The sequence below is a fragment of the Elgaria multicarinata genome, chromosome 2 (genome assembly GCF_023053635.1).
Source record: "Elgaria multicarinata webbii isolate HBS135686 ecotype San Diego chromosome 2, rElgMul1.1.pri, whole genome shotgun sequence".
NCBI classification, from domain to species: Eukaryota; Metazoa; Chordata; class Lepidosauria; order Squamata; family Anguidae; genus Elgaria; species Elgaria multicarinata.
The window spans coordinates 133,388,476-133,413,519 of NC_086172.1; the positions used below are offsets into that span (position 1 = coordinate 133,388,476).

General features: G+C 38.7%; 1 protein-coding gene across 1 annotated transcript; it reads left to right on the plus strand.

Annotated features, from left to right (window-relative positions):
* The first annotated feature begins 1,447 nt into the window (after positions 1-1,447).
* EMC7 (ER membrane protein complex subunit 7) lies at positions 1,448-20,460 on the plus strand. The gene is made up of 5 exons (XM_063117722.1): positions 1,448-1,750; positions 7,212-7,331; positions 9,763-9,901; positions 17,235-17,315; positions 20,032-20,460. Exons 1-5 carry the CDS (start codon positions 1,509-1,511, stop codon positions 20,182-20,184), a joined length of 735 nt encoding a protein of 244 aa, XP_062973792.1. The 5' UTR covers positions 1,448-1,508; the 3' UTR covers positions 20,185-20,460.
* The last annotated feature ends 4,584 nt before the right edge of the window (positions 20,461-25,044 follow it).

Genomic DNA, 25,044 nt, shown 5'->3' on the forward strand with positions numbered 1-25,044 from the left:
TAGAAAAACCTACAGCAGTTGCCATGCTTAGTTGCTAAAGAAATGTTGCAAACTGTCTAAGAGAAGCCATTTTTAAGATAACCAAAATCAAGTGAATGTTCTCTCAAAGAACAGTGAGTACAGTAGATGCTTGCCAAGAAAATGTATTTCCATGTATTTTCTTTTCAGCTAGAAATTTCCTGTTAGATGGTGCCTACGTATGCTGCACCAGAGAAGATGATGTATAAATACCTAGCTACTTCCCTTGCGAGGTAGGCACATGCTTTTCAGCAATTAGCTCCAGTGCCTCTTTATTCTGCAGAATAAACATTGTTTGACCCATACTTCATCTCCTTTCCTCCTTGTGTGCTGAATTGGAATTGGTACACCAGGGAATGAGCTATTTTTGCAACAACACCACAGGCATAAAGGATAGGGCAGGTTATACATTCAATTAATTACATGACTAAAAGTCTCAAATTAATCTGTTTAGATTTGTGTGATGTTGATTAATTGATCCAACAGTACAACCCCCTATTCAGTGGGCCTTCACTTAGTGGCAATGCACAGGATTTGCAAGCAAAAGGTCTTACATCCACTCTGCCCATCTTCAGATAGTATTTAGAAAAACTAATCTGAAACTCAGAGCGACCAGTGTCAGCATAAACCAGTGGTGGGTAACTTGCTGCAGCCTTAAGGCAAGTATGCAGCTGTAAGCCTAATTTAAAAAGCCCTCTGCATGCAATCAGCTCAGACCTCTAATGAGACATTTGTTCTGTTCTCTGACATGTTGCTGCATGGAAAGGAAGAGGAAGGGAGAGAGAGAGGAAGGGGTGTCTTATACCATCAAGCCTGATGAAAAGTTCTGTAGAACTCGAAAGGTTGCAGATCATAAAATTTTTGAACAGTTAAAAGTGCCAATACAATACACTACAGCCTTGTAGTATATTCCACTATTCCCATAGTAGGTTGGAGGTGAGGCTGGGCCTGGTTCCAGCAAAAAAATAAAATAAATCCCTAATATAAAACAGCTCTCACAAATTTTAGTCTAATAACATTGCTCCCTCAGAGTTCCTCAGAGCACCAATCTGGCACGTGCAGAAAACTCGTGCTCTACATGTAGATATAAAATACTTTAAACTTTTAAAACTTTTTTAAAAACACATTTTTCACAATGCCTTTACTCTTAACCAAAAAAAATTGGAAGGAGGTGAGTCACAGCTACTGCCGAATCACAGCTCCACTAAAATCCTGGCTTCTTCCATTGTTTTCTGTGGACAGCTCCCACTTCCGCTGAGAAACGGCTTTAAAAATGGCGGTACTAAGAACCCGGAAGTGAGGACCTAGCGATTGTGAACGCAGAGCCCGGAAACCTTCGCTTCCTTGATTGTCATGTGACCGCGGGCTCCTCTGGAGCGCCGAGTTTCGCGTCCTGCCGCTTGGCGCATGCGCCGTTGGAGGAGAGCGGCCCTTTCTTCTCCTTTGCCCCATTCCCCGCCGCCTCTTTCCCGGTACCTCACGCAACAGCTATGATGGCGGCCTGGCCCGGCGGCTTCCCTGGGACGATACTCCTGCTGTTGGCATCCCTGTTCTCCACCACCTCCTGGGCTTCGGACGTGACCGGGGGCGGCAGTGGCGGCGGGGAAACAGCCGGCGCCGGCGAGCGGTTCAAGATCGAAGGTCGCGCGGTGGTGCCGGGGGTGAAGCCCCAAGACTGGATTGCGGGGGGCCGAGTGCTCGTGGACGGGGAGGAGCATGTCGGCTTCCTCAAGTGAGTACCGGCCGAGGAGGCCCGTCGCCTACCGTCTTGCGCCGCTCTCCGGACCCCGCGTCGTGCACCGGCGGGGATGTCGGTGCGTGAGTGGGTGGCTGGGCAGGCCCTCGGCGTCCCCGGTTGCTCCCTGCGCGACGGATGTCAGCAGCGGAGCTTGCAGCCCTGCTCTGTGAGGGGAGGAACTAATACCGGTAGTTACTTATTTGCGCTTTTAGCCCGCCTTTCGTTCAGAGAGGTCAAGGCGGCTTTAAACCACGCGTTTGCACAGTAATAGCATCCCCTATGGACAAAGTCATGCCAGAGGCAGTGATCCAATAGTTCTGATTTCCTCTGCTTTAAAAATGTTCGTACCGAGAGAGTCGCCTTTTGAAACTTGACAAAGGCCAGGTGAGACTGTCTGCACCAGCCTTCCACAAACTGAAGCCCTCCAGATGTTTTGAACTACAACTCCCACCATCTCTAGCCAGAGCTACTAAGCCATGCTAGCTGGGTGTTATATATCTGGCACATCTGGAGGGCTCCAGGTTGGGGAAGGCTGATCCAAAGCAAATCTTTGGTTATGTTTGTTGTCACATTCAAAACTTAAAATGCAATAAATGTTGCCCATTTTTTGTGTAGATTCCAAACAACTTTTCCCGAGGGAGTGCATTTAAACAACAATATTGGAGATCCATTAAAAATGTGGATTCTGTTCATTGCTTTCACTAGGATATGCATTCAGATGTGCATCCACATTGTTAAACTGCTTGCTATCTTGTGCAATAATATGCACTAACTACTGATGGTATTTTTCCTTGCTGGCAAATCCAATACAATTAAACAGAAGATGGTTGAACATAATTATGTATATCAGCAGAACTTTATCAGTGTCAGAAATTGAATCTACTAGATTATTGTAGTATCCCTTTACAATATATTGCTGCAGAGACGCAATTCTTTTACCAGGTAACCGGTAATTGCTTTTTGGAAGACTTTCTGGAATGTAGTTGTACTAGTGTTTCTGGCAGCTAGTGTCTATTACATCAGTGATGACCAATCTTCCAACTCTCCTCTATTGTGCCTAGTGTTCGCATGCCCCAAAAAACTGTGATAGTGAGCAGAAACACATAGGTACACACATTGAGACTAGTTTATGAGTCTACTGCTCTTAGCAGCTTAAGTGCTCTCTGTTGCATATGTTTGAATATGCATTTTAAAAACAAAGTCCCCTAACAATTGATGTCTAAACAACTGTTATATAGAATTAATTAATACAATTTTAGGGGGGGAATAATACAAAGAAGGAAAGAAAAGAAGAAGAAAAAAAAGGGAGGACATGATCTTCATTTGTTGTTATAATGTCCATATGCTCAAAGCTGAAGTGGGCATATATTGTTGTAGATCCAGTTGTGATGTATGTTGAATAAATCTCCACCATATAGCATAAAAGGATAGTGGTTCTGTTTTTCCTTGGATTAGAAGCAAGTCATGAGTTATTTTTTTCTGATATTGCCACTGACCATATATTTCTGTACCATACCGATAAGTTCAAATTGTCCATTTTTTCCATTGCTGTGTAATTGTCTGGTGAGTGGCAGTTAATAAAAATAATAAATCTTTACATTTCAAATTTACATAAGATCCTTTTTATACTGATAGTAAAAATAATTCTGGATCATATACAATCTTTTCTCTAGTAATAGCATCAATTCTTTATGTACTAACATCCAGAATCGCTGTGTATGTGGATGTCCACCATAAATGAAAATATGTGTCTTTTACCTCGCAGCCTCTCCAATATAGGGGACTACATGTTGAAGTAATATGCGCTAGCTGTATTGCCGTCCGGTACCACCGGTATTTTCAGAGAAGTTTCTTGAATAGAAGCTGTTACTGATTTAAATGGTCTGTTATTCCATAATTTATTCCAGCTAGTGTCATCTCATTCTCTTAATGACACTGGATGACCCGTTCTAGTAGCATCATGGATAATATTTAAAACCCGTCGTATTGGGTCTGATATATATATAACCAGTCTGATCCACCTTAATTAGGTCCCCCAACACCAAATTCAGTCGTTGAACTAAAATAGATGAAAAGATTTTTTTGATCCTGATTAAGTAGTGTAATTGGAAGATAGGACCCCACCGTTGTATTGTCTCTTCCAGGTTTTGGTATTACTATTATCCTGGACATTTTCCAGGTGTCTGGGGGATTCTCGCCCTTTCAATTCTTAGAAAAAAGTTGAGCAAGTCTAGGAATCAATATATCTTTCAATTTTTTATAAAAAGAGCTTCCAAATCCATCTGGACTGGGAGCTTTATTGTGTTTCAGGTGTTTAATGGCTTGTTCAACCTGCCCCACAAATATATCTCCATTCAACATTTTTTGTTGGTTTTCATTAGCTAGGGTAATGCCACTTGTTTTCAAATATTTTTCTATAAAATCTACCCCTGGAGAAGTAGTATGATAAAGCTGCATGTAAAAATCTGCAAACAAAGAATTAATTTGTGATTGATCAAACGTTAAGATGCCGTCATTCCTATTTACTGAATGTTTTATGGATTTTGTTTGTTCTTTGTAAGCAATCTAGCCAACATTTTAGAATGTTTGTTACCAGAAAGGTAGTATTGTTGTTTTAAGTAGAAGAGGGATTTATCTATACTTTCCAATTCTTTTCTTTTGGCTTCTAGATCCCTGAGTACTTTTACAGACCCATTATGTTTATGCTTTAATTCCAGGGCTGCTATGTCATTTGATAAATCTCGTTTAAACAGGTCTATACATTTCTTTAATTTTGCACTTTCAGTAATACAGGCCTCTCGAATTGTAGCCTTCATGGCATCCCAGATTATTTTAGGAGCCATGCCTGGTATGTCATTTAACTCAAAATATTCTTCAATGACCTTCTTAATAGTTAAAGTAGGAAGTTGTTTGGTTAGGAGGTTAGAATCCAAGCGCCATATTGGGTGATCTGGCCTTTTTGTTTGTTTGGCTTTGTTCAGATATGCTTGCAGAAGAATTATCTCTCCTCCCCCGCCCCCCCCCCCCCCCGCAACCTATTTAACATACACATATATAAATATACATTGTTCATACATCAATTAATATGAGTTGCAGGGGGTCAATATTTTTTTAAAAAATCTTTTTTTTCGACAATGAGGAGGGTAGATTCTTATACTGATATCTATGTCACTTATTAGGTTTTTAATTGATCTAATATTGTTGCAGAATTGGCCCCAAGACATCTCGAGCCACAGAAGGGCGGGAACAGACACATCCTGTACGCAAGCTGTGGACTTTTTTTCTCCACAGTCATCAAGTTAGGCTCGGAAGGGAGGGGAGCAGCAGGAGAGGTGGCAGGGAGTAATTTTAAGTACATATTATTTTGTGCTGTTTACTTCATTTATATGTTAATTGCTACAAGAGTCAAGCTATTTATGTTCTATGTTGTAATGTCAAAGAGTTTTGGGCTTAACATTCAATCAAGTTATGAATATGACTGACTTATGGTTAATTACTCTTAACGTTTGGGGGTTGGGGATGTGGTTAAAAGGTGTAGGGTCTCTGACCACCTTCAGGCTCGAAAGCCCTCCATCATTTTTTTGCAAGAAACATTTAAGGCAGGAGAACTAGAGAAAAGGCTTTTACCTCATTGATATTTTGGTCCCCATTATGCAGTGATAGTGACCAGTCATGCCAGAAGAATTGCCATTGTTATAGCAACGCATGTGGACTTTAGCATAGATAAGATAAAAAAGGGACCCAGTGGGATGGTATTTATTCCTGGTGGGAAAATTATAAGGCCAACCTATTACACTAGCTTCAATATATGCACCTGCACCAATATTCTTTTTTGGTTAAGGTCTTTAAGAAACTAGCTCAGTTTGCAATTGGGGATCTAGTCATAGCGGACAATTTAAATGCTGTATGCAATTTAAACTTGGATAGAAAGCCTGGTTCCAAATTAGACAAATGTCAGGGAGGGAAGACCCTGGCTCCATTGTTGAAACGTTTTCATTTGTTTGATTCCTGGAGACATTTGAATCCGGGACTTAGGGACTTCTCTTATTTTCCCCCAAGGTTTCACACTTTCTCCAGGTTAGATTATATTCTGGTCCTTCTGTCATGGATCCCTAACCTCATTTCATCCAATATTCTCCCTAAAATATTGTCAGACCATGCTGCAATTAAAAACAAAGATATGTTTAGTTCAAGAGAGAAGATGAGTGCAGAACAGCTATCCTTCCTACACCAATTACTCCCTTCTGACTCATATATGGTCTGGATATTATCTTAGACTTAGAGCCTTTGAATAGAACCTTGAAACACTATGTTGTGGTAGAGTATGCTGGGAAAAGGTGATTAGGGTAAGTCAATCATGGTGAAAGCTGATTGTTTAAGAACATAAGAAGAGCCCTGTTGGATAAGACCAAAGGCTTGTCTAGTCCAGCATTCTGTTCTCACAGTGACCAACCAGATGCTTATGGGAAGCCCATTAGCAGTACATGAATGCAATAGTACCTTCCTGCTCATGTTTCCCAGCAACTGGTGTAAAGAGGCATATTGCCTATGATATTGGTGGTAATACATAGCCATCATGGCTAGTAGTCATGGGTAGTCTTATTCTCCATCTGCTTGTCTAGCTCCCTTTGAAATCATCCAAACTGATCATCACAATATCTTTTGGTAGCAAATTCTATAGGTTAGTGTGCGTTATGTGAAGAAGTACTTCCTTTTTCATTTTGAGTCTCCCATCATTTAACTTCGTTGGATGACTCCAGGTTATATATATGAGAGAGAGAGAGAGACTTCCCCCTATCTACTTTCTCCACACCATGCATCATTTTATATGTCTCTATCATGTTCCCTTTTACACACCATTTTTTTCTAAGCTAAAAAGCTTTGTACTTTGTGACTTTTTCTCAGAGTGGAGTTGTTCCAGCCCCTTGGTCATTTTGGTTACTCTTTTGTGTGCACTTTTCCCAGCTCTGCAATGTTCTTTTTGAGATGTAGTAACCTGAATTCTACACAGTATTCCAAGTGTGGGTGCACCGCAGATTTATGTAATGCAGGGGTGGGAAACAGAATTGCTCCCAGGGGGCATATTGCTGAGTCACCTGCTGGCTTCACCAGCCATTCCACATCCCATTCAGAGTGGCAAGTGGGAAGCAAAGGGTGGTTCTTCCAAGTGCCTTTCTCTTTGCGGGGTTGTCTGGGGTGGGGTGTGTGCCTGCTTGTGCACATCCTGCCCCCAGTTGAGTTGTAACCAGGTTGAATGCCTGCGTAGTACCTAGTTAAGCACTGCATTCTCTTACAAGACAGATACTGATGTTCTAATAATAGGCTGCTAGACGGCCCTTTGTTCTGATCCAGCAGTGCTTTCTATGTTATGATATTTAAAATGTCCATGGAATGCTTTAAAATATTGTATCTCTTCTCTGGTGGAGATAATCTATGATAACTTTCGTTATTTCAGGACAGATGGAAGCTTTGTGGTTCATGATATTCCTTCTGGATCATATGTAGTTGAAGTTATATCTCCAGCTTATAAATTTGAACCAGTGCGAGTGGACATCACTTCAAAAGGGAAAATGAGGTGAGTTTTTGAAAATCACATATTGAACCAAATTAATGTATTATGTAAGATAATGGTAGCAATAAAACAGGGCTGGTTGTTCTGTATTGGTAAGTCTTTAAATGTTAGCTTTGCACTAGTGGAATTGTTTTTTTGATGCTATATGTCCCTTTTAGTCGCTTTCCTCTGCAAGAAACAGAAACATAATTTCTCAATACATATGTGTATGTGTGCATTTGCACACACATAATCAACAAGCTTTGGGGCAGGGAGTAGCTTCTAAATAAACACTTTGTTCATTTTGATGATTGGAAAGGCTTGACCACTCATTGATCTTCCTTTATCTGGACTTCTGTCTATCCCAATTTGAAATTAATCAGATTCTGCCTTTAAAAAGTTGGCTTGTTACAGATGATTTGAAAAATGCAGCTTCAATTAAGAAATATTTATTTACTATAGGTACCACTGCAGATAATTTTTCCAAAAATCGTATGCCCTGCCGGACTGCTGTCAACTGGACATGAGGAGTGATGAAAGCAATTTCGCCTCCTGTTTCTCCTCCAAATTAAAAAAAAAAACCCAGCTAGATGGACCTCTGAGCCCATCTATCTCACTTAGCAATGGTGTGCAGGGATGGGCAATGGAGAAGCCATATGGTTCTGCGAATCCAGCCCTCTCCTCTCTCTTAGTCGCCCACTGGAATGCCCCCTTTTCGACCTCTCCGAGTTCACTGTTGTGACCTCGGAAAGCAGTCACAGTGGTTCTTTCCATGGTGGGTGCAAGTGGGCAGGAGGAGGGATCCGATGTCAGATTTCCCCTCTCGAGGTTATAGCAGTATGTATGACCTTGGGAGGGGGAATCTGAAATATACTATGGCCCCTCAAATGCTCCCCACATAGAATTGTCCCCTAACAATGTATTTTGAAAATCCCTTTCAAAATTACTTGGAAGTACGTGGAAGGGGGATATGTTGTTAAATATACTGAACTAATATATCTGAAAACAGAACTGCTGCCAGCCATGAAGTGAAATTTACCTAAAAGTTAACTTTTAAAAAATGCGTATAGTAATAAATATGAATGACGTTTCTATTACCATATGTTTTATCTGGTATTGATAAACCTATTGAAAAGAAAATTTGACTCATTTTGTCTTCTGTCTCTTATCAAATTGTTTAATTGAAAGCCATTTGGCAAAGCTGAGCTAAATCTCTGTTTGGTGCTCATGGCTTATAGAATGTATTTCAACTGACAACATAGTATGTTAAATTTTGTTTATTGTATTTTTAGTCCACCTAATAAAAGTTCTTTGGGTGGATTGCAAAACGAGAAGAATAACAACATAATACAAAATCAACGTAAAAGTTAAAAGCAGTTGTTAAATCTAAAATATTAAATCTAAATTATGTGGGTTTATATGAGTATCTGGAGAGTGAGTTTAAGGGATTTCTAATCCTTTAATCTTGGACATATTGGTGCAAGTTATTTACAGTGAATCACTTCTACTTTGATACATTTGTACTAAAATATTTCAAATTTAGCTTATGTAATACATGATTTTCAAAATCACTGATTTAATATTTTACAAAAAATGTTTTTAGGCTGCTGTTGTCTTTGGGCTAATACCCAATGCTGTTGCTGTCCAAGGGTGAAATGCAGTATTGCAGGCAAAATAAACCATTCTCAAGCCTATCTTGGAAAATAAAGTTGCACTATATAACCTAGTGTATGGGGATATTGGTATACAATATCCCCATACATTGGAATCTTGAATGAGCAGTGGCTAGGCCTACAATCCTACGAGCCATTATGGTATTTTAATCCTATTGAATTCAAATAAATTTAGGCTGAAAACCTAAACTCTCTTTCCTGGGTGTAAATTGTATTGAACATAATAGACTTACATCTGAGTAGACATCTATGGGATTGCACTGTTAAGCAACTTAGTGCACAATCCTGTAGGGTTGCATCTTTGTTAGATGGATACCCCCCTAGCTCAGAGGTATCCAAAGTCCTGCTGATATCACTGAAAGAGGTATGCCACACTACTAACAGCAGGGTGGGAGGAGTGATGGGGTGATTTTCATGTCTGTCCTCCTGTTGTTCCTTTTTCCTCTAAACAAGCCTCTAAGCCCATCTAGAGTTGGCACCCTGTGGGGCTGGAACTGGAGTGGCCATAGGATTTTTCATGATCTTCCTTCCCTCACCACCCCCTTTCTGATCTCTATGAAGTTGTTTTGACGCTAACTTTGCAGTTTTCCCCACAACGACGGTGAGCAGGAGGAGGGATCAGATTTTGGAGTTCCCCTTCTGAGGTTGTAGTAATGTCTATGGCCTAGAGAGGGGGACTCTGAAGAATCCTGTCATCTCTGGGACCCTTAGAAAACTGTATAATTTGTTGGGGTTTATGGATATACTGTATAGAAAAAATGCTTTTAAATCCCTTCCTTCAGAGCAAGATTTGTGAATTACATCAAAACATCAGAAGTGGTCAGACTACCATACCCTCTTCAAATGAAATCTTCTGGACCTCCTTCTTATTTCATAAAGAGAGAGTCTTGGGGATGGACAGACTTCTTAATGAACCCCATGGTATGTATGAAAATGTATATAAATCAACTAGTTTGCCACAAATTATGTATTTAATCTCAGCTTTGAAAGCTAATTCATGCCCCTGCTTGTACGAGTTGAAAGTAAACATTCAAAAGAGTGTTTATTAATTGTTATTTCTAGAGGGAGATAATGCATGAAGTAGACATGATAAAACAAGGCTTATTTTCAGGCAGGTATCTAAGAAATCTACAAGAGGCGTCTCTTGAGAGGTGAATGGTTACATCATTTTAACAGGGCTTTCTTGTAGTACACTCAACTGGGAGAAACCAGAATAGTTATGAAGCAATGTAGACAGAGTGCAATTCTATGCATGTCTACCCAGAAGTAAATCTCACTGAATTCAGTGGAATTTACTCACAGGTAAATGCACTTGGGATTGCAGCCTTTTTTTTTTTTTTTTTAATTTTTATTCATTTTCAACACTATATAAACATAGATAAACATTACCAAAATATAACTGAAACAAAACACAATAAGAAAAAAAAACATCAAATATCTGCTGCATACATATTGAATGATTGTTGAGTACAAATATCAAAAACTATTACATATACCTTATCATACTACAACATCTTCGTTCTTAACATAAAAGTGCACCCCCCACCTCGGGATCATTCTTGAGTCCAAAATCTAATCGTTTCTTCTGCTGGTGGTTTCCCACTTCCCTTAGTAAACACAAACACTAGGAACTGTTTCCAAATTCCTTCGAACTCATTTATTTTAGTTACGCCTTTTCTCCACTTAATATTACATGTCAGTTTATCATTAATGGCTATATCCCATACTTCTTTGTACCATTCCTCAATAGAATATTCCCCTTGGACCTTCCAGTTCCTAGCTACCATCAGTCGTGCTGCAACCAACAAATTCGATATCAGCTCTATAGTTCCTTTTCCACACTTTATATCTTCAAATAGTGACAGCAATGCTATTTTTGGTGTTTGTTCTATTTTCATTCCCACTATTTCTTCAATTTCTGAGAACACCATCTTCCATAATCTTTGTACATATTTGCATTGCCACCACATATGTAAATACGTTCCTTTTTCCCCACAACCTCTCCAACAATTTGCTGAATGTTGATCACTTATCTTATTCAATCTAACCGGGGTTAGGTACCACCTCCATAGGATTTTAAAATAATTCTCCTTTATTCTTACTGATAAACTTCTCAACACTCTTTGTTTCCATAGTCCCTCCCAGCTCTGTCGCCCTATTTGTATCTTCAAATCTGATTCCCAAACCATTTTCTCTGTATTCTCTCTAAACTCCTTCTCTAACAATATTTTATATATTTCACTCATTAATCCTTTTGAAACTATACTCCCTCCTTTCCCTTCCTCCTTACTTACTACTAATTCTTCAAACCTCGTCATCTTTCTGCACATTCTATTATCTTTAATCCACTTTTTATTCCATTGCTCTAATTGACCATATTCTAACCAAGATAGCTTCTTCTCCTTTAACAAATTTTCCATATCCTCTCTTGTTTTAATATCTCTTACCCAATCCTTTAATCTTATTTTATTTTTCTCTTTTAATATTTTACATAATCTACCCTTTAGATCCTCTGGGAAATTCTTTAACATTATTATCGGTGCTAAGGGAGAGTTGCTCGGAAGCAGCTTCCCTTTAAATTTACTCCAAATTTCCCATTGAGTCCTCAGGAGTGGATTATCTATACTTCCAACCCACTTTCTTCCTCCGTCTTTAAAAAAAACATTCTCCAAATTCATCTCTACCTTATTTATGGTTTTTTCTTCCATCCAATATAAATCTCCTACTCCCATAATTGCTTCTACAACATGTCTTAATCTATTTGCTACGTAGTATAATTTTATGTTTGGGAGACCCATTCCCCCCTTTTTTTGGCTTAGGTACCAATTATTTTTATTCACTCTTGCTCTCTTTTCTCCATTACAATATTTATTAATAATATTTTGCCAACTTTTTATCTCGGTTTCTGATATTTTTATAGGTAACATTCTAAATACAAAATTAATTTTAGCTAATATCTTCATTTTTATTAAGGCTATTCTTCCGAACCAAGATAAATTTAATCTTTTATATTTCTCCAATTTCTCTAATACCTCTTTCTTTAACCTCGTTAAATTTTCCTTTTCAAGATTCTCTACATTTTTTGTAATTTTAATTCCCAAATATTTAATCTCATTCTTAACTTTCAATTCCATTCCCTTAAATTCCCAATCCTTTTCTTCCTTCTTGGTATAGTTAAACAACATCATCTCTGATTTAGACCAATTTATTTTTAACCCTGTAATTTCCTCAAATTCCCTCAACTGATATTTAATTCTTTCTAATTTTCTTAATGGATTCTTAATGGTCAATAAAGTGTCATCCGCAAACATGTTTAACTTTGTTTCCCTTACCTCTCCAATTCCTTCTAACTCTTCATCCTCCCTTAGTGCCTTCGCCAAAACTTCCATAACCATTACAAACAGGACCGGCGAGAGCGGACATCCTTGTCTTGTTCCTCTGGCTAGTCGTATCTTTTCAGTAAGTCCGTCATTTACCACCACTACCGCCGTATTTTGGGAATATAGCTGTTCTATTACATTTTTAAATTTATTTCCAAATCCCAATTTATCTATAATACTCTTTAGTGCCTGCCAGCTCACACAATCAAAAGCTTTAAAAATATCTAATGCCATAATACCTGCCTTAATATTTGCTTTTTTTATTACATTTATTACATTTAAAACTCTACCCACTAAATTATGCATATGCCTTCCTACCACAAACCCACATTGATCTGCTCCTATATATTCTGCCAAAAATTTATTTAGCCGTTTGGCCATAATAGATGTAAAAATTTTAGCATCCTGATTTATTAAAGAAATAGGTCTATAAGAATCGGGATTAGTCAAATCTTTATCTGGTTTTGGGATCAGAATTATCACTGAATGTTCCCATGATTCAGGTATCTTCTCTCCTGATAATATCCTATTATAAAGTTCCATTAATTTTGGAACTAAACAGTCTTTGAAGACCTTATAATATTCTGGACCCAAACCATCTGCTCCCGGTGATTTACCCACTTTTAACTTATCAATAACCTCTTCAACTTCTCTTTGAGTTATTACTGACTCCATTAACTCCTTATATTCTAATTTTATTCCCTTCTTTATAAACCTTCCAATATACTCCTCCACCTTTTCTTGTTGAATTTCTTTACCCTTATACAATTCCTGATAGAATTCCTGAAAATTTTTTATTTTAGCTTTCATTGCATGACAATAATTCCCTCGGCTATCTTTCAACGTTTCTATCCCATTCCTCCCTTTTTCTTTTTGTGTGAGCTTGGCAAGCAACCTCGAGTTCTTATCACTGTTTTCAAAATATTCCCTTTTCATATACATTAAATTCTTTTGAATCTCTTCTATATTTAAATTTTCTAATTGTTTCTTCTTAGCTTGTATTTCCACTAATTTATATTTATCTTTAACTCGCCAATATCTTTCCTCCAAGTTTTTAATTTCTATCTCTAACTTTTCCTGTTCTGCACGTTGTTGTCTTTTTAAACTACATGTTTCTCTAATACAGATTCCTCTTGCTACAGCCTTCATGGTGTCCCAAATGACTGACCCAGCTGTTCCTCCTTTTTCATTAATTTCCCATGACTCCGACAGTTCCTTCCGAATTTTATCTACTATTTTATTATATTTCAATATCTTTGTATTCAGCTTCCATCTATATGCCTCTTTATAATCTTTCTTAACTGTAAATTCTAGACTTAACAAGGCATGATCAGTTACTTTTATTACCCCCATTTCCATTTTACAAATCCTCGTTGCAAAATCTTTTGAAACAAATATATAATCTATCCTGGAGTATGTATGATGAACTGGGGAAAAGTATGAAAATCCAGGCCTATTCCCGTTAAGTAAACGCCACGAATCTAAATAATCATTTTCTTTTACTAATTTATTCAATATAGTCATATTGTTCCTCTTTTCAACATTAGTGGGATTTGACCTGTCCCGTTTATTATCCATAACCATATTAAAATCCCCAGCTAATGTAGCATACCCCTCCTTAAATTCTTCTATTTCTTTAAACAACTTTATAAAAAACTCTCTATGCCTCTCATTTGGGGCATAAACATTAATCAAAGTATAGACCTTTCCCTCAATTTTACCTTTTAACATAAGATATCTGCCCTTATCATCCTTTTTTACTTCTTCTAATATAAACCCACTTTTTTTTGAAATCAAAGTGGCCACTCCATTTTTTTTCGATGTCCCTAATGACTTTTCATAATAGGCTAACCACTTTAATTTTATCATATTCGAATTCTCGGAGCCTTGGTGTGTCTCTTGGACCATTATAATATCTGATCCCTCTTTATTAAACATTTGTTCTATTCTCTTCCTTTTCACGACTGCCCCCAAACCTTTAACATTGAGTGTTGATACCTTTATCTTTTTATCCATAATCACCCTTTTGAAATCTCTTCCGATCCCTTGTGCTCAGCAATTCAAACTTGCTTACATAAAAAAACAAACTCCATACATAAAACCCCCACCCTCCTACCCCAATCCCTCCTCTCCTACCTTCCCCCCCTCCCCACCCCCCCGCTCTAATCCCCCCCCATATCCCCGTGAGTCTAGTACTCCAGCCATCTACTTTAAAGGGGGGGGGGAGGCAGTGCTGCGCCTGGCCGGCAGGTTTCTATATTAGCATTTCTATTTGCAATTATCTCCAAACATAATTAACAATTCTCTTACTCTCCAGATGTCCCAGCCTCATTCCCTCCCCCACCCACTCCAGCCCCATTTGCTTCCCCATCCAGACCCAGCCTCTTCAGCAATTCTTTACCTTGATCCAATGAGGTTACTCTGTGTTCCCTCCTCCCATATGTAAATCTTAAGAAAACCGGGTAACCCCATGCGTATGGAATTTTGTTCTGCATTAACATTCCAGTTATTGGTTTAATACTCCGTCTCCAATTTAATGTATGTTGAGAAAGATCATTATAAATTTGCACTGCTTTGCCTTTATATTGTAACTGGGTCAAAGATCTCAATTCTTTCATGATTTGCTCTTTTTTATAATAGTTACCAAATTTCACCAAAATATCTCTAGTCCCTTTGTAGTTTTGCCCCCCCACGCGGTGGACTCGGTCCAGATCCGATCCATCTATTGGTATGTCAGGCATCAGCTCTTTGAACCAGTTCAGAATGATTTCTCTAAGATCTTCTCCTTGTATCTGCTTCAGCTGCTTTATTCGAATCGAAGATCTACGAGATTGGTCTTCCAAGGCGATCAGACGTAATTCCCATTCCTTAAATTGAATATTTGTTGATTTTTCAAAGGCCTCTTGCTTCTTCTGGTCCAATTCCGCTTTTGCCTCTATCTCTTTGATCTTATCCGAGTTTTCTGCGGTCTTATCCGAAAGAACACGCATTTGCTGTCTAAATTCATTCATTTGCAGATCCATTTTTTTAAAAATGATGATATTATTCTCTACAATAACTGCCTTAATTTCTGCTAGGGAGGGAAAGTTGCTGTCCATTGCTTTTCCCCCTTCAGCCATATTCTTTTCTTTATTTGGTACTGTATCCAAAGAAACTGGGTCTATAACTTCGTCTTCCTGGTCTGTTCCAGGGGCTGTATCTTCCAGGTGGGAGAGGTGGGTTAAATTATGATTTGAAGGTTTCTTTTTTTGTCTATTCAACTTTTCCCACTTCTTAATCTTTTTTTTAATGTTGGACATAGGACCCTTCTGAGTAGGGCATAAATCTTAGAGCCCCCACTTCCTTAGCAACTTTTACTGGCTTCTCTTCTATGTGCCAAACACACCACCTTCTTCCCGAGGGGGAGGAAATATATTCAGTTCACAACAGCATTCACTAGAGGGGATCAGATCCAATCATTCACAGTTTCTCAAAATCCCACATCTCCCTCACAGAATGCTGTTTCTTCCCCTTCACCCCCCCCCTTCTCGGCACACCGCAAACAGCTTCCACTTTCCACTTTACAAAGATTACAGCAAACAACTTCAAAGCCAGTATTTCAATCTTTCCAACTTAAGATAAAGGATGAGAAGTGAGGATCGCTGTAAATCAGATCAACGTCTAACAAGCATAAGTTCTTTCTTTTCAAACTGCGACATCAATCATGTTACTTTCGGTTTCGCCTCTGCAGTTTATAAAGACATTCCGTCAAGCTCACCTCATCCCATCGGCTCTTCTCAACACTTTCCAGCTCCGATAGCTTTTATAATCATTTCCTGTCGTTTGCTCAAAGATTTATGCCCATTAAAAAAATAGATAATTGCTTTTTCCGGCAACGCCGCTCAGAGCCTCAGAAGAAACCTGCCACCGCCATGGCTGCCAAGCTCCGCCCCCTGGGATTGCAGCCTTAAGATGACATCCTTCCTGCCAGTTAGTTTGTTTGCAAAATTAGCAGACGTTATAATTTTATGGTAGAAAGTAAAATTGTAAATAGGTATTGTAATAGGTATCCTGCACTTGACATTTTAGTTAGTATTGGGAGGGAAAACATACGGGGAAAATATGGTAGCACGTGCTTGAGGTGAAGGTGCATGGAAGTATTGTATGGGATTTCTTCAAGGAAGGTTGATATTGACATACTCAAGTGTATAGTCATTGAGCCCCAACCTGAATTAGGTTTATCATTTTTCTCCTCTTTGGTGAGATTTCTGAGTGAGGGGCTGCTTTGGAGCTGCAGACAGACCTCCCATCCATTGGCTTTATTGACTCCTGCCCTGCTTTTATCCCAGACATGCCCTCTGGAGCAGTGGAACACATCTGCTTTGGACACAGTCCAGATTGTTGATGTCCTCCTTAAAATTTGGTACGCTGAACAGGAGGGGAGTTGTCTGCTTTGCTTTCATATCATCCACAATTTCAGTGGTTATCTGTGAGACATGTTGATTGTAGTTTAAACCTAGGCTTGCAACTTACGTTGGTCTTTGCCTTTCCTATTAGTCATAACGGTCCATAGTATTGGGATGCTCCTAGATCTATAGCTGTGCCTTGAACATTCCTAGTCTCCATTATTTGTTACAGAGGGATATATGGTTGTAGTTGTCATCAAATGATGTGCTGATCACTGGAAAGTTCCAGGCATATGTAAATAAGTTACAGTATGCTGAATTAGTACCAGTGACTTCAGTTTTGGCTGTTCATAGAACTACCACAGTAGTTTTGAAGTGTTGTCAATACTCTGCAAGAACTGTCACTCTTTTTTTTTTTGCTATCAGTTGAAGTCCTAACAAATTCTGAGAAATAAATAAATAATATCTTTTGAATTTTTACTGTTTAAGGTTATGATGATGATCCTTCCATTGCTGATATTTGTACTACTGCCTAAAGTTGTCAATACAAGTGATCCTGATATGAGACGGGTGAGTAAGCTTTGCAATAGTTAATACTGCAAATATTATATTTGACTAAACTAAACCAAATACATAACGCACACACAGGCCAAAAAGTGCCTGAGAAATAGACATTATTGTTTAAATTACTGCTTAGGTAGAAATACAGTTGTGAGCCAGAAAATATGAGCCCTCAGTAATTTCTTATAATTTAGAACTTGCTACAAGAAATTCAAAATCAAAGAGATATTGTATAGAATAAACCATGTGCAGTATATTTTTGTTAATGTATTTAATGTTTTATATCCAGTCAGGTATAAGGTGGAAAATGCTATGGTGAAAGAACAGAAATGTGGGCTTGAAGGGGATGGAGAAAGTGGTAATATGGTGAGATCAGAGAGATGCAAGCCAAATGTGATAGGAGTGAATGAACCTGTTGTGCCTGAAAGTTTGTGTGTGTTGGATAGTGTCCTTCCTTTCAGCAAGGCATTCAGCAACTTCCTGCTTCCACCCTCAGAAGGGACTTTGATCTGCTTTAAATGGTGCTATATAAATAAATAATAATAATAAACTCACAGGCCCATCTAGGAAGCAGTTGTGTGGGGAAATTCTTAACTGCCCTCTCTTGCCGTGACTGAGAAGTGATAGGGAGCTGTGCTTGGCAGGCAGATGACATTTCCAGCTGGGTTTTGGGAGCAGCAGCAGTTGTTGCAACACCTTGGATGTCAGCCAAAAGCACCCACTCTTTTCTTATTAGTAGAGGTAACAACTGCTTAAAGATTCCTTGCTGATGATGGTAGGAATAAGTGTGATCCCTGTGGGGTATGGGAGCTCTGGTGAGAAATGGTAATCCAGCAGAGCTACTGAGGACAAATAATTAGTATGACTTTGTGTTGAATGGTGAGTATAGGCACTTCTTTTCTATCATTTGATTTCTTGGGCTCTTCTGATGCCAGGTCAAGCGCCGTGCTATTGATCATGGTGGCAAAATATGTGTGAGTCATTCGTATGCCATGAAAACATTGTAACTCATCTTGGGTTATAGAAACACAGGATACCACTCTCTTCCCATATTGTTTAAATGTCCCCCAAGACTTCCTGCCACTTTTTATTGTCCTTTTCCCTACCATAATTAAAACAAGAATTCACGTTCTAGTCGCATTGTGCTGTGACAAATCCATGGTAGGAAATTTAAAGTATGATACTTATTAAATTATCCTAATTTATTGTCCTTTCACCATGCGTTATGCCGAATAGCGGAAGGCTAGAACAAAATGGAGATTCAAGGTGTTTACTAAATCTTTCTGTTTAGCAGTGTTTACTGTTTGTCTTTGGCTGCTGCTTTTGGAGGTTCCATTGGTATTTCCTTTTTCCCCGAATGACCACTGTCTTCAGTAGTTCTTTACAGGTTTCAGTTTATTTTCAAGTTATTCCTATTGCGCCAGTCTAGATCCTGAGATGGCTAATGATTCTGGTTTACCTCTGGTTGCACTCCCCTACACACTTATCGGGGGAAAGGCCCCATTGAAAACAGTGGGACTTCTGAGTAAGCTTGCATAAAATAGCACTGTAAATGTAGAGGCTACAAAGTGGAAGCCTTTGATATACTAAAATGGACTACATCCATTTGTTGCTGTGAACCAATATGTCGGCTGCTCTCTTGGCAATAAATTGATTGTCTAATGGATGGGTAGGCAACATTTGGCAATTTGAGAAGCTGTCCTGAACACCACCACAAAATGGCTGCCATGTGAGGCATGGCAAGTAACCTTCCCAAAAAACTGTTGAGGGCTGAGCATCAATACCACTAAACAATTCCTTTTAATTCAGTTTTCAGTGCCTATTTCATAGTAATCCCAATTCCATAGTAATCCCAATGTGTTAACATTGTTTTTGAGTGGGAGTGGTATGGCACTTTGGTGGTGCCAAGAAAGGTATCCAGGAATGCTTTGGTGCCCACCAGCTCCACAATGCCTACCTCTGGTGGGAAACTGCCTTGGTACACATCCTCTGAAGGACAGGTTGGAATAGAATTAAAATTTTCTGGTCCATTCTGAAAGGTTAGAATATATATATTCTACCCTGTATTTACTCTGTACAGCACCATGTACATTGATGGTGCTATATAAATAAATAAAATAATAATAATAATAATAATAATAATAATAATAATAATAATAATAATAATAATATAGATCTACAACATTAAGGCATAAGCCACAGTCAAATCAGCTTTCTCATACAGAAAAGGTAATTTGCAAGATACTATTTAAATAAGAGACCATTGTTTGAAAGAAATGATTTTGCCAGAAAATTGACTCTTTGGAAACCTATATTAGCATATTAGTTCAGTATGGTTAGTTCAGTAAAAAGCCATTCATAAAAGTTTATTTGAGCAATGATAGTTTAAGCGTTTTCGGATTTGAAACCAGGAGAGATTTCAACAATAAATGAGCTGATAAAACTTCTAGACAGTAAACTTTTGCCCTGTAAGGCTACTTTAGACATGGTTATTTAAGCTTTTTGCTTTTTTAGAACTTTCTTTTCATATTTATATATAATGTAACCATTTTCTTTTTAAGTTGTAGTCTAGGCTGTGGCTGTATAAAGGAGTCTGTAGTGGGGTGTATGCTAGAGAGCAGTTGCAACATAACTACTGAGAGAACATTAACCCACTGGATAGACATTTATGTATGATTTGGAAATTATTATACTTACACATTCTTCTTTTTTTATATATGTTTAGGAAATGGAGCAATCAATGAATATGTTGAATTCTAACCATGAGCTACCTGATGTGTCAGAATTCATGACAAGACTGTTCTCTTCAAAATCTTCTAGCAAGTCCAGTGGTGGTAGCAGTAAAACAGGGAAAAGTGGTGCAGGAAAAAGGAGGTAGTTCTATCTTCCCCTGGAACCACAATTTGCACAGCTCTGTTACGTGGTCTCATCTGCACGATCTGTGGAAGAACAGAAAGCCACTACTGTAATCTTAATCCAGTATGAAATTGGATATGATACAAGTGTTGTGTGTGGTGTAGCTTTTTAATCTATTTAAATATCTCGTTCTTTAAACACGTGGGGACATTTATGTTCTGTATCTTTGTAAAGTCAGTACTGATGATGAGTTAACGCCTTCGTAGAGAATGAATTAAAGAATTTAAATTATGGGAAATATATTGATGATTCTTTAATATCACTGTAAAGTATTGGATTTCAACAATTGACCCAGTTGCATGATTGCCCAAATAGCCATGGGTAATTCATGAATGCAAGCAAGCGTGCTGACTGATACCTGCTCGCCTGCTTCTGTCTTCTGAAATATTCGAGGAATTCTCCATTACTGGATTGTTGTCATTACTGGATTGTTGTCATGATGTTGGAACCCAGTACTCTGGGTTGTTAACAACCCAGGATTTGAATCCATTTGTTGGGTTAAAACTCTGAGTTGTTTAATCCTAAACAACCCATAGTGCTGGGTTCACATGTCACAACAACATTACAAGAATAGCATGTTCTTGGGTTGTGTCAGAAAGCAAATATAAAGCAGAAGCTACAAGCATATGAGAGTTAGCTCCTTCACTCCAGCACGGCCATGGCTATCTATGGGTTGTTTAATCCATAATTAGCCATGCAAACTCAGTCAGTGTCCTTGACTGCATTGTAAATGCGCAATATCTATCCTCTTAGTGTGCATTACTCAGAATTACTGACAGAAGTTCTGTCTGCAAGCTCTTTGGATTTATTTGAGTGGTAGACCTTAGGCTCCAGCATAAGTTTAGGTTGGTAGTCAAATTGTACTAGTTCCTAAATACACATGACAGTTTTTTATTAATTAGTTGGATTTTGTTTTACTATTGTCATTTTTCTAGTGAAAGCCATATGGAGTGCCCTCAAATTCCTATATTGATTTCTGTTTTCTTAAAAACTACAAGTTCTCTTGGCTACCCTCTGTCGCAAGAATATGTGAACAAATGCTTTGTTAATACAATCCTACAGTGATATAGCTTAAAATAATAAAAAAGATTAATGGCCAGTCCTGTGGTTGAGTCACAAAAGATTAGGACTTGTACTACTGCAAGGCAAGTTAATATCTTACTTTTTCAGTAAGTAAGATTGTCAGATGTTCAAACATAGAATACGCCACCAACTATAGCAACTGTGCACCAATTAATAGCAATATTATAAATGCAGAACTCTTTTATTTAATTTTTTATGAATCACATTAAAGAAAGTTTTAAGCACTACTGTACAAAAACAAGTCTTCATATAGAGGACAAGAGAAAAAGCTTTAAAGCTTTAACTCATTCTCCTCCACACAGTAGCCAGTAAAGCTGGCAGGCAAAGGCAACTGATCTCTAATCTACCACATTTTTATAGTCTAGGTTAGAGATTAAGAAGGATACATGAAGGACAAGAATGCCAGCTTTTCCTCTAGGCGAGAGGTTACATTCTACCCTTAGGTCTACTGCAAATTGCAATGCCAGTGCGGCACATATCCAGTAAGTATGGCCATCCATAGCTTCAGTTTGCAAGCATCCATGGCCACACTGGTCAGGAGCCACAGTCACTATAAGTCTAATGTCAATATGTACATCTTCTGTGTGATTCAGATGCTGGTGTCTGTAAACTTCTATGCCTGTTCAGTCACAATTGAAGGCTCTTTCATGCTTACTACAACAGCTAAATAAAGCAACAAGTTGAAGGTCTTGCTCTCTGGCCTGCAATAGGCAAATGGGGAAGGAATATTTAAAACATGTTTAGCTAGTAAACCGCTATATTTTGTCCATTAACCTGATGCGGAGGTGTCAGTTCGAGGATGTAAGAAGGCAGATAGTATAATAGTCAATGGTATTGAAGGGCCCAGAATTTTTTTCCACCAGCTATTCAAAACCTATTTGATTGATTTCATTTATATCCCACCTTTTTTCCTCCAAGGAACTCCATTTCTATCCTCACAACAACTCCGGGAGATAGGTTGGGCTGAGACTGACTGGCCCAAAGTCACCCAGTGAGTTTCCATGGCAGAGTGGGGACTAGAACCCGGATCTCCTGACTCCCAGTCCAGCACTCTAGCCACTACACCACATTATTGCCTGGAATCACATGATCTAGTACTATGCCAAAGCTGGAGTGGTGATGTCATCAGCATGTATATCAGCCTCAAAGCCTTTCCTCCCCAAATATCAAGCTAATCCCATGGTTTGGTCGTGGGATGGTTAAATGTTATGCCATATCTAGAGCAATTGGACCCTAAACTGATGAGTACAGAATTTACAATTCAGTCCAAAATGGATAATGAGATTTTAAGAGTTGTTTTGAGATCATTTCTACCCAGAGCTTAATTCTGTGTCTGGAATATTTTTATAGCGGTCTTCTGAGACTATGCAATTAGTGTTAGCTTTATGGAATTAATTGAACAACTACATCAACTGGAGTGTTCTTATAAGAGTCAGACTGAAAAAACCCTCACACATTCATAACAGTGAGGGAAAAGTTTAATCTCTACAATATAAAATAGAAAGCTCTGTTTTATACAAATCAAGTATATTACAAAAAGGTGAACAAGGCTCACTGCCTTTTATTATGATGGTCAGCACAGAAGTAAGCCATTCATCAAAGAAAAAACCGTGATTAAAACAATTGAAGATTATTACCTGCTACCTGTATATTTAGAATTCGTATAGATACTATATGTCTCAACTATGTTTCCTTGCTGTCGGATAAATGTAACGCATTCCTACATTGCCAGCATCTGATTTCAAAAATAATGATGCCTGGGCAGGCCACAGTGGACTTCACCAAGAACAGCTTTGCAGGATCTTTGCTCTAGTGGCTGGTGTTGGCAAATATGGTAGACTGGGGCCCGATCTACACTACTGCTTTAAAGCGCTTTATAACAGTTTTATAGTGCTTTAAAGCAGTTAAAGCGCTTTATAACTGTTATAAAGCGCTTTAAAGCAGTAGTGTAGATCCGGCCTGAGTCTTTGCTTGTATTTTATGGTGGGTGAAGGAAATGGGTGTGAGAGCAATCCTCACAGCTGCTTCTGCCATTGTCATGTTGCTCTGCCTTCAGCTACTTTCTGTGTCTTAACCTCAACGCAGCCTGTGGGAGGCAGTTATGGAGGAAGCATGCACATGTGCTCTGCAATCTCCTGCAGCAACATGTGATATACTGAGCTAGTTATCGGCTCCTTATTAAATCTGCATGGCTTTCAAAGGAAAACGTTAGTACAGATTACTGTTTTCAGAAACTTCTAGTGAACAACATTCCAAACTCATGAACCTGATGCTGCTAACAGTGACATAGATAGGTTCTATTTAGAACTCAGGAGTGACCTAGCACTTGCCCGATGTATGTTTATAAAATGAAAGAATTTGAAAGACGGATCCACTCTAGAATTATCAAATGGATAGAGAAGAGGGGAGGAAGCATTGCAAAGCAGATCACATTGTGCCACAACATTTATTTATTTATTACTTACAGCATTTATGTACCACTCCACATCAAAACATATTCCAGAGCAGTGAACAACAAAAGATAAAAAGAATAAAGCATATTTTAAAACATATAAAGAATAAAGCAATATATTAAAAGTTTTAAAAAACAATATGAATAGAAGGATGCAGACAAGCTGCAGGAGGTTTGGAGGAGGGCAACAAGGATGATCAAGGGTCTGGAAACAAAGCCCTGTGAGGAGAGACTGAAAGAACTGGGCATGTTTAGCCTGGAGAAGAGAAGGCTGAGGGAGATACGATAGCACTCTTCAAATATTTATTTATTTATTTATTTAATTACATTTATATACCGCCCCACAGCCGAAGCTCTCTGGGCGGTTTACAACATTAAAAATAGTAAACATTAAAGGTTGAAAGGTTGTCACACACAGGAGGACTAGGATCTCTTCTCGATCATCCCAGAATGCAGGACACACAATAATGGACTCAAGTTACAGAAAGCCAAATTCTGGCTGGACATCAGGAAGATGCAGTATGACAATGGAACTAATGACCTAGGGTGGTAGTGGGCTGTTCCACACTAGAGGCATTCAAGAGGCAGCTGGACAACCATCTGTCAGGTATAGATTCCTGCACTGAGCGGGAGTTTGGGCTTGATGGCCTTATAGGCCCGTTCCAATTATATACTATTCTATGAATAAAAAAACATGACTGGACAATCGAGGAAGGCTACTTGAAATAAAGATGTCTTCAACAGGTGCCAAAAACAACACAATGTTGGTGCCTGTCTTATCTCCAGTGGCAGGGTGTTCCACAGAAAGAGAGCCACCACACTGAAGGTTGTACTCGGAGTGGACATCAGTCGGGCCATAGGTCCAAGTGGAACCACCAGGAGCATCCCATCTAACAACCTCAGAGACTGCATATAGCATACAATGTACAAAGGTGGAATCCGTTTTATTGACTATGTTATTAGGGCTGTGTACGGACCCCCCAATCCACAACTTCCGGATCGGGTCCGCTCCACCTTCATGCCCAGTTGGAAGGAAATCCGAGCCTCCCCTGATTTGGGGGGAATTTTTGAAAATCTGACGCCCCATTTTCAGAAATGGGATTTACTCTGACATTTTTACAGATACAAATGTGGACGTGGGCACCCTCACAGATGCCATCTAGGTCCACATTCATGGCAAGTTTCAAGTAAATCCCATCATCCCCTGATTTTTGGCAGGTTTTTCCCCTTTTAACTTACCCCAATTCAAGTCCCATGTTAGAACTCTGTCAATTTTCACGTTACAAA

Bases quoted from the DNA above. Each gene is read 5' to 3' on its own strand.
- EMC7 (XM_063117722.1), top strand. From the start codon at position 1,509: ATGATGGCGGCCTGGCCCGGCGGCTTCCCTGGGACGATACTCCTGCTG. The intron at 1,751-7,211 runs GTGAGTACCGGC...TCGTTATTTCAG, and splicing joins GAGCATGTCGGCTTCCTCAA to GACAGATGGAAGCTTTGTGG. The intron at 9,902-17,234 runs GTATGTATGAAA...TTACTGTTTAAG, and splicing joins ACTTCTTAATGAACCCCATG to GTTATGATGATGATCCTTCC.